Source organism: Natator depressus, chromosome 5 (assembly GCF_965152275.1).
Source record: "Natator depressus isolate rNatDep1 chromosome 5, rNatDep2.hap1, whole genome shotgun sequence".
Classification (NCBI taxonomy): domain Eukaryota; kingdom Metazoa; phylum Chordata; order Testudines; family Cheloniidae; genus Natator; species Natator depressus.
In genome coordinates this window covers 71,823,441-71,833,695 of record NC_134238.1, presented here as the reverse complement: position 1 = coordinate 71,833,695, position 10,255 = coordinate 71,823,441, and the positions used below count along the sequence as shown (strand labels likewise).

At 43.8% G+C, this 10,255-nt stretch overlaps 1 protein-coding gene across 2 annotated transcripts in view; it reads left to right on the top strand.

Annotated features, from left to right (window-relative positions):
• The first annotated feature begins 3,823 nt into the window (after window positions 1-3,823).
• TRIM36 (tripartite motif containing 36) overlaps window positions 3,824-10,255 on the top strand; it is a 50,575-nt gene continuing 44,143 nt past the window's right edge. Inside the window, exon 1 of one of the 2 annotated variants that reach the window (XM_074952979.1) lies at window positions 3,824-4,133. In XM_074952979.1, coding sequence (XP_074809080.1) covers window positions 4,071-4,133 — 63 coding nt within the window. In that variant the 5' untranslated portion in view covers window positions 3,824-4,070. The remainder of the gene's footprint in view (window positions 4,134-10,255) is intronic. The other variant, XM_074952978.1, reaches the window with a different exon arrangement.

Here is a 10,255-nt window from a genome sequence, read left to right as displayed (position 1 = left end):
TGAACATTTGGACATCAAATTATTTATCGTGGGCCACATCCTCAGCTGGTGTAAATCAACATAGCACCATTGGAATCAAATTGGAGCTACAGCAATCTACATTAGCTGAGGATCTGGCCCCCATGTTTAATCACATATGAGACTGCTCCACCATTTATCATAGTAAAATAAACGGAGTGACGCAAAGTTTTATGGAGAGCTCCCCCACATCTCTTTTTGGTGTGTCCTGGGCCCTGTCTGGGTCTGTGGGTAAAGAGAAAAAAGAAGCCAAATTTCCAGACCTTCCAGGCAGCCTACCCAGCTGCTGCACAAGAAGAAAGGAGTGACCAATCCAGCTCATTTCCCATTCCCCTCCAAATGAGAGGAAGAGAGAAAGGAACCATTGCTAATCTAACTCAAAAATCACCTTGAAGTTCTGAGAGACCAAGCTAATGGCATGTTGATGTATGCACAGATATTAATCAGTTAAATGTGCACTTGGTTTTTCCACAGTATGCATCCGATGAAGTGAGCTGTAGCTCACGAAAGCTTATGCTCAAATAAATTGGTTAGTCTCTAAGGTGCCACAAGTCCTCCTTTTCTTTTTGCAAATACAGACTAACACGGCTGTTACTCTGAAACCTGTCACTTGGTTACAGTTACTGAGGCTGTGCAGCAATCTGAACACATTAGCAGCTAAGACACCACTAGGTTGCTGAGAAATAGCCCATGTAGCCACAGAGGATGCTTCTGAAAACATGGCACACATGCACCTTACCTGTTTTAGACGGGAATGCTGTCTTTCCAGGTATCAGAGGGGTAGCCGTGTTAGTCTTATGCTCAAATAAATCTGTTAGTCCTTAAGGTGCCACCGGACTCCTCGTTGTCTTTCCAGGACATTGCAATTACCTCTGGCTCTGATTCAGCAGAAAATATCCAAGGCCTTCTGACTTTTGCAGACCTCAGAACACAACAGCTGCTGGCTTCCAACAAAGCTAAATTACCCAGAAGAAAAATCAGCCTTGGGATGAAGAATTGACACCCCCACCCCGCCAACTCTTGCAGGCCAGTACTGAGGAGTTCTAGAGTTCTGCTTAGAGGAGAACAGCTCATAAATCTCCATTTCCCAAGCTCTGTGACTACCTATACTAGGATCAGTCCCCACCTCATCATTGGAGTGGCACAGACTGGAGGAATTCCTATAATACTAGAGCAGAAATAATTCCTCTACTTGGAGGGGACTAGCACTCTGAGCTTTCACGTGAGGAGAATACAGGGAGATCTTTCTGCCCCATCATAGTTCTGCTGCTGGTTAGAGTTCTGCCTCTAGCAGTGGGAGGGTGAAGTGGAGCTTCCCCCATCAGAGGTACTGCAGCTCCTGTGACAGTTTGAGTTATGGAAGGTCACCCTTCTGGCTTCCTTCTCCCTGGATCATGAGTTTTACAAGGTGGAGGAGATCTTTAAGGCCATTTCAAGCCATGTATCTCCTTTCCATTTATTTCTTTGCTAATGTACTGACATTCAGTCAGCCAGGGAAGAAATCCCCTATGTTCTGATATTCTCAGTGAGACACCCAATGCAGTTCTAATGAGCCTGATTACCATATGTGAGCATTTCAGCAGACCTTGCAGAATCTGTCTCAAGCAACTTCAAAACACCCCCTGCTCCCCAGGTGCCACAAATACAACATGGTGGGATCTCAGTTACAACAGGAGCTGCTTTTCCATCTCAGTAATGGACAGGAGTGCAGCATCCCACTGGGCTTCCTCCACGGTGACAGAAATATGAAAATTGTGCAGCCATCAGCTGAATTCTGGGACACAGCAGGGAGGATCATGGGAGTCTTACACCTCCACCCACAGTTCCTCCAGCCTCCTGGACCTATCCCATAAACTGGCATGAAAATTGCCCAAAATGACACGAGTCTGGGATCTGTGCCCAAATTGTAGTATGCTGCAATTGGTTCAGCAGAGCCCTGTGTGGGCCTATGGCTCAAATACAATAGTTTACACCAGTAAAAGTATGGTCATACACACAGTTAGTATAAATTACATCCATATATGCTATACCAATTCAGTTTTGGGTATAATCAAGTCCTCCCCTGCCTCATTCCCCCCTTTCCCCCAAAGGCATAGATTTTGGAAAACAAGGTAGAATTGTGGGAGAGCTGCTGTTATTTTGTACCCCCACATACCGACCCACTTTAAACCTAGTGTCAAGTTACCCCCTTTGAAAAGAGGCACATAAACATCAGGAATATATACTATGTCTTCGTAAGTCACACCGGGATCCGTCTTACAAACTAGGAAAGAACATCAGTAATTTCTCAGGCGAAGAAAGACAGGTGAGATTATAAACTGTCACTATCAGATATTTTTTAAAAGTCACAAATATTTGTTCTTGGAGGCAAAAATGTTTTGCAAAACTTATCAATAGAAAAAAATTATGTTAACTACTTTTTAACTTAACTGAAATATTTTTGTTTAGATTTAAACATTACAGAGTTTGCAGCTTCCACATTGCAACAGGGTTCTACAATGCAAAAGAACCAGAAAGAAAAGCTGATTGTCCTTCAGGAGTTGTCTACATGGGGAAATTGATCCTCCCAGAATAGTCCCCCATGTGCATACTCTATTCCAGACTAAAAATCACTTTATTCCCAAAGAATTAGTGGGCTTTATGAGTGCACTAACTAATCTGGAATAAAATTACTTTTATTATGGAATGAGTGTCCACATAGAAACACCCAAGGAGTTACTGTGGAATAGCTATTACAGAATAGTTTATTCCACAGTAATCATTCTTGTCAATTTCTCTGTGTAAACAACCTATTAGGCCTTGATTCCATAATCAGATTGATGCAGGTGATCCCCTGTGCTTGTGTGTAGTTCGCCAGGGAGCAAGGTTCATTCTGGTAGATCTAATTGCAGCACTGGGGCCAAAGGGTTTTCAAAGCTGCCTCACACTTTAATATCTAAACACAGCTTAAGATATGCTTTAGGCCCTGATCCTGCAAGAACTTATTCACATACTTAAATTTATGCACTCTGAGAAGTCCTGTGACTTTGGTGAGACTGCTTAGAGTGTGTAAAGTTAAACAGGTGCATGTCTTTGAAAGCTGAGGGTGTTAGTTTATTTTCCTTGTCCAAGATGAATTAAATGCTAAAAGTAGAGAAACAGTATTAATGTAAAAAATAAATCCCATTTAAAAGCCCTCAGTTCTAATTACCCAATGTAATACAGGTAATTAATTGATTTTTAACCTGACAGTGTCATTTAAAAATAAACAGTTCAGGAATATCTTTGAAATCTTCAGTCTGCTCTTGCATGTAACTCTTTACTTGAGTTTATAAAATCCCATAGTCTATTACGTTTTTTAAAAATTAACCTCTCCCAGTTTTCCCAGCAATACTACACTTGATGTAAACGATGAATACAAACCTAGCTTCATTCATTATACAGGCCTAATAGGCTGATTTCCAGCGATGTCCTAGTATTTGCTGGACCTACATTCCGGATGCCCTGGCCTGCTTCATTTGCTTTGCTGTGTATCGTTCCTTTCTTTTGTTTGTTAACCTAAACATAGGCTGATTGTTCTCGGGGACAAGGCTTGGAAGACGTTCGGAAAGTTCCAAACGAATCAAAAGGCTGCTTGAATAAACCAGATCTGAAGACGAGATTAGACACATTTATTCATGTCACCCTCTGGAAATTGACGGGCTTGGAGTTTTGTTGTTCCCAGCTGATGAGAAATACCCCGTGGGGCGGGGGGAAAGGCGGGAGAGAAAACAGTCAGTCTCTGTAGGCGGAGCTTGCATGTCCCGAGATAGAGTTCATCTAATGACATTTTCACATCAGGCAGCCTCTCACGTTTTCCCCGTTAGCTCATCTTCTCCTGGACCGCAGCGCAAATAGAATCAATGAAGAGAGCGCAGCTCCCTCCTTTCTTTATTCCTTGATAGCGCGCAGGGCGGTTTCTCTCTTTGGCAAAACTCCAGCCAAGACCAGCGGCGAAAGTCAATGCTGTCGAAACCCGTTTGCCTTTAGGAGTTTGCGTCCTCGTTTTTATTTGTTTGCATGCATTACTAAGCATGTGTGAGTCAGATGCAGGGAGTGAGTTTGCCTACATAATGAAGTTGATAGAGAAAGGCAAGGTAAGGAAAATGGGCCCCGGCCACGACCCCTCGGAAGACTATCTTGGTTAATTCCCCTGCTGTGAGACCCTGGGAAGGCACAGCGTGTGGGGGAGGCGGCTGATTCCCCATTACAGCTCCACTGGGGATGGCAAATAGATTTGACGGTGCAAAGTCAGGACCTGTAGGCAGGGCTGGGTTTAGACTCGTCAGCCGAAGGTTTGCCTTCGCTCGCTGAGCATGCAAAGCACAAGGTGTGGGGTAGGCTTATTTGCATTCAAAACGCTTCACCGGCTGAGTTGTTGCTAAAGCCTGGATTAGATCAAACTCGAGCGAGTGATTTACGGGTGGGGGGGGGTCTTCAGTGGAATGAACGAGCTGTCCGAGCACAATCAGATCGCGACTCAAGCGTGAAACCGATGGGATGAAACTCAGTCCCTCGGGCAATGGGTCCGAGTTCTCCTCAAAGCCCGTGGACAACGTGAAACCCTCTTAATGGGCAGTCACAACAGGCAACAAGGCTTACGCTCATTAAGAGTTCACGCGATCGCGCTGCCTTTTTTTCTTCCCCACGCTTTCTGTGGGCGCTGCATGGTGGCGCCTTACTGGGGGCGAGGGAGGAGAAAAGACCCCTCCAGGGCTGCCGTCCAAACTTGACTCCGGAATTGCTTGCACCTATCGAGCAGCTAAGTGGCGGGAGCCAGGCGGTTGCTGCGGACGATTAAATGCAGCCGTGCCATTGCTTTGTGCGTGTGAGCGCCTGGCGCCGCCCGGGGCAGGGTCCGCCCGAGCCGCGCTTTCCCTCCACTCCGCCGCTCCCGCTCCGAGCTCGGCCGCCCGCCCGTGGAATCCAGAACCGGGCGTCAGCCCCGCTGAGAGCGCCGGGGTGTGAACAGGCCTGCGGCCGCTGCGACCTCACTCCGCGAACGAGGGCTTCCCCGCTCAGCAGCTCAACAGGGAGGGTGGGCGCTAGTGCCCGCGGCTGAGCCAGGTGAAGGGGGATCCCCGGGCTGACTTTCTTTTGAAACCGAGGCCGCGCTGGTGAAACTGCGGTTGATCCGCCCCGACTCCCCCAGGACTGGGGGGTCTGCGAGCCACGCGTCGGGAGCAGGGGGAGGAGCTAGTCCCCAGGAGCTAAATGGGAATTACCGGAGCTGTCACAGTGGCAGAGAGATGCCGGCCAGCCCACCGCCTTGAGGGCACAGGAGGCAGCTAGACGCTTGATTTCACAGGAGATCAGTGTCCTGCATTCCGGATCTTTCAAACCCCAGCAAGCTCAAAAGGCTGATCTATGGTGTCGCCTCATTACTGATTTATTCTACTGATGATGCAGTAGGACTGAAAAGATGTACATACATCCTTAACTTTTTAAACATGTGACTAGTCCCATTGAACTCAATGGCCATGTCTACACTAGGGGGAAAGGTCTGTTTTTAATGCATGTTCTAATTCTAGTGTGGACCAGGCAAGCTGTCCTTTTCATAGGCTGGCTGGGTGCGGGTAAACCCTAGGCTCTGCACTAGTGTGCACCTCACCTAGCTAATGTGTGAAAACTGCAACTTGCCTTGTCTATGCTAAGAGTTTAGCGTGCCTTAAAAACACACTTTCCCCCTCACGTAGACATGGCCTGTGAGGGCACTCACATGCTTACAGTTAAACGTGGATAAGCCTTTTCAAGATTGGGGCCTAGGTCATTAGTAACACACTAAATTATTTGGTCCCTGAGGTCTGATTGACCCAGCTACATGCTCAGGGGTGTGAAAAATCCACACCCCTGGGCAGATTGTTAAACCAACCTAAATCCCCATGTAGACAGCAACAGGTTGAATTCTTCCGTTGACCTAGCTTCTGCCTCTCAGGGAATGGCCAATGTCACAGCCCCTCCCCTGGGCATAGGAAGCATCTGCCCTGAAGCACTAGAGTGGCACAGCTGCAGTGTTTTAAGTGTACGCAGAGCCTTAGGCTTTTATCTGGACTAGTCAAAATTCTGACATTGGCTTGCTGCTGCATCGTTCCCTTACTGCAGTGTGTGCAGTGTGTAATCCTCGACAGAATAAAAAATGAATGTGGAATTGTCAGGGATGTTCTCATTTCAACCCTTTGGGGGAAGGGGCACTAAAATTGGTGAATTCTTCTCTGAAGCAAAAGGTTGTTAAAGATCTCTGGAAGAAAAGTCTGTGTAATGATTATAGGGGGGGGGAAGGGGGCTGGGAGTTGGACTTCTTGAATTCTATCTGCCTGTGCCAAATTGTGGCTGTGTGTGAGATAATGTAGATACTAACAGTGGCAATGCTTTTTTTAAATGAGGATTTTTTATTTTTTTTTAAGGCCACAATTGGTGTGGTAATGCTGTAGTGGAAAGATAGCCATGCAGCAGGAAATGATTCAGGACTTGCAGATATGGCTTGGGGGAAATGGCAGTGTCTGCATCTTCTAAAATTTTACGAAACAAAAATACAAATCCCTCCTTGTATGTGATTGACTGAGCGATCCTTGCATTATCATCATGTCTGACTTGCTTTCTCATTTTGCTATGCCATATTTTGTGATAGTTTAACTATCTAAAGTACTGGGTGCGTTTCAATCTCTGGAGGGAATGATTTTGGGCACTCTTCCTCTTTCTATTCTTAAGGAGTGATCGACTCTTTGTACATACTCAAAAGTGGTTTTGTTTCAGTTATCTTCATGGCATTATTTTTTTTCTCTCCACTTCTCTTTATGAGCAACTGTAATTTGAAAATGATAGCTGTAATTATAAATGTTTGGGGTGAGGGAAATTTCCTTGCCTCTGGTACAGTTTTCTGTTTCTCTGGCCAATACTATAAGCCCGGCTAAGGGGGATTTGTGCCTGGTGCTCTATGGCTCAAAAAGATAATTCTGAAGACAAATGTTTGCCTGATCAGATTGCTCTAAATGATGTGCACAATAATTGTTTCCAAGGGAAGGAATCACCTCCTACCCTTGAACTGTCCTGTAAGCAGTGGTTTCCCCAGGAATTGAAATTTGGGGGTGGGAGGGGCGTCAGGGCTGATGAGGGGTGAGACTGAGGGTGAAGGTGGGCTGTATGGCACCATAGTAAACACTGAAAAATGTTTCATGACCATTTTATTAGATTTAACTCCTGTTTTAAAATCATCACACAAATTAAAGTTGGCTACTCAAGCCTTCTATGAAGCACTACGTCTACATCCTTCTTGGTTTCTTGTTGTAATTTTGCACAACTCTTTTAATGAACTTCTTGAATGCAATGGGTTCATCTTCAGTGGCTTCTCGTGTGTCCGATACTTCCATTCCTTCAATTGATATGCTCATTAGTTCACTCACATGATCAGGCAGAAGGTGACTTCTTACACACAATTCTATTCAATGATGAAAAAGAATGCTTAACTGTAGCTGTTGTGACTGGGAGTAGCAACAGATGAATTCCTACTTCTTTCATCCCAGGAAACATAGCACAAAGATCAGGTCAAGCCACTAGTAATGATAATAAACAAGAAGTTGAAGTCAAATCTTCATTCGTCGTATGATATTCTACTCTGTGTTCAAATTCTCTATTCTGTCCTGGTCACATGGCAGCCCCATTGCTGGTAGTGCCTCACTCCACTCAACTGTCGGTGTTTTATAGGACAGGGATCTGGAAAAGCTACATAGAGGAGGAGTAGAATCTAGAAGTCGCTGTTGCAGATTTTTAAGAATCAAGTCTGTGTACTTTTTCAGTTGTCTTAACAAACACTTCTTGTCCTCTTCACTTAAGGATTCAATATAAATGCCTTCATTAGTCAACTTCTGGACTGAAGTCTTTGCTTCTTCCAGTACTTTTTCAACCGATAGCTCTCTGACCTAAATGTCACTTCTATTGCTGGACAAAGATCTACTTCTGTTTTAGTAGATGCCTGGATGGCATTGTTTAATGACCCAAGTGGTTTCAAGAGTAGACTTACGAGAGTGAGAATGGCAATAGTCTTCTCTGAATGTAGTAGCAAAAGTAATCCACCAGCCTCAATACTTAGATCCATCGCATCTTGGTAGATACTTTCCAAAGCCAGTAATAACGGCTGAGGTAATTTTAAGACCACAGCCAAGGATCGCTCATGAGAAAGCCAGAAGGTTTTTCCAGCTTGGACTAATATGAACTTCAGTCCCAGTGTATCTTCTATATTTTCCAAGATAGTCTTTTTGGACTCTTGCTGAAAAAAAGAATATAATGAAGACATTAAATTTATAGCTTTTTAAATGTCTTTTGAAGATTCTGCAGCTCATACTAGTGCTAATTGGAGTAGATGGCCTCTGCAGTGTGATTAGGAGAGACTAGGGTTACACTTTTCTCTGAGCAAAGCTTGTACTCCACCATGTCTTCCAGAGAAGTTTGCAGCTCCATCAAATGCACAAGCAGCCAACTATTTGGGGTCCAACTGACAAACATTTAACTCTTCTAAGATGTGGGTTGTCACAGATGCAGCCAATGTGTCTTCTATAACTTGAACATCTAGAAATGCATCTACTGGCCTACCACTGACATCAAGATAATGTACACAATGACTTGAATGCACCGATGCAAATAGGCATCATCAGCCATGTATGCAAATTTTTTTGAATGTGGTGAGAAAGTTCTTCACTTTTTCAGCTGTTGAGTTTTTCCACTGTTGCACCACATGCTTCTAGCCAGTCAGTTGAGTTTCTTGCAGAAAGATAGTGAGCATTTGCTGGTCTTGTTCGGAACCAGTGTTCAACTACAGGATGAACAAGTGACAATGCACTTAACATTGGCCTCCAGTTTGCAGTGTGTGGTATCTCTTGCTTAACTAGAAAGTATGATGCCACAGCCATGTCTGTTCGCATGAACTGTGTTGTGTTTCCAACATTCTTACCAGCATCATTAAGTACTTCTAAAACGGGCTTTGAAAGTGGGCTTATAAGACTTTCTGCATGTTGATGCACTCCAGAGGCCTGGTGTTTTGCTGCCTTTTCATGTAGCTTGTCGGCATTGGCTTTGCTGATCGCTCTGACAAACCAAGCTCCTCCACTTTTACCAGTTATAGCATTGGGAAGCTTTCCTTCTTCGTAAGCTTTTTTGCAAGAGGTGCACCAGGAGCCATCTTTTGTAACTTCAATGAATGGGAACACTTTGACCGACAAACATCGGGAACTGCCTTTAGGTTTTGGAGACACTGTTTCTTCAGTAGGTAGCTGTATTTGTGCTTCGGGCTGGTCGGATGTAGATATGCCACTTGAACCTTCAGATGACATGTTGCTATATTCTTGGTTCATGATGTGTTCTTCACCTTGGTTAGTTTTTGAGGCCTTTGAGTGGAAAAATTGTTGTATTGTTTTTTGTCTTTTCATTTTCACTTTGACCTGCAACATTTTAGAGAGAGATGAATAAACTAAATGTTTTGTTAGGATAATGCAAATTTAACATAAGGATAATATAAAATACACCAAAACACATAACAGGTCTAGATTTCTAAAAAAAAATACATTTAAAAAAATGTATTTAATTTAAATTGACTTTTGAAAAGTAAGCCATCATGGGATAAGAGGGAAGTCCTCTCATGGATCAGTAACTGGTTAAAAGATGGGAAACAAAGGGTAGGAATAAATTATCAGTTTTCAGAATAGAGAGAGATAAATAGTGGTATCCCTGAGGGGTCGATACTGGGACCATTACTGTTCAACATATTCATAAATGATCTGGAAAAAGGGGTAAACAGTGAGGTGGCAAAATTTGCAGATGATACAATACTATTCAAGATAGTTAAGTCCAAAGCAGACTGTGAAGGGCTACAAAAGGATGTCCCAAAACTGGGTGACTGGGCAACAAAATGGCCGATGAAATTCAATGTTGATAAATGCAAAGTTATGCACATTGGAAAACAGAATTTCAACTATACATACAAAATGATGGGGTCTAAATTAACTGTTAACACTCAAGAAAGAGATGTTGGAGTCATTGTGGATGGTTCTCTGACAATATCCACTCAATGTGCAGTGGCAGTCAACAAAGCAAACAGAATGTTGGGAATCATTAAGAAAGGGTTAGATAATAAGACAGAAAATATCATAGAGCCTCTATATAAATCCATGGTACATGCACACTTTGAATACTGTGTGCAGATCTGGTGACCCTATCACAAAAAATATAT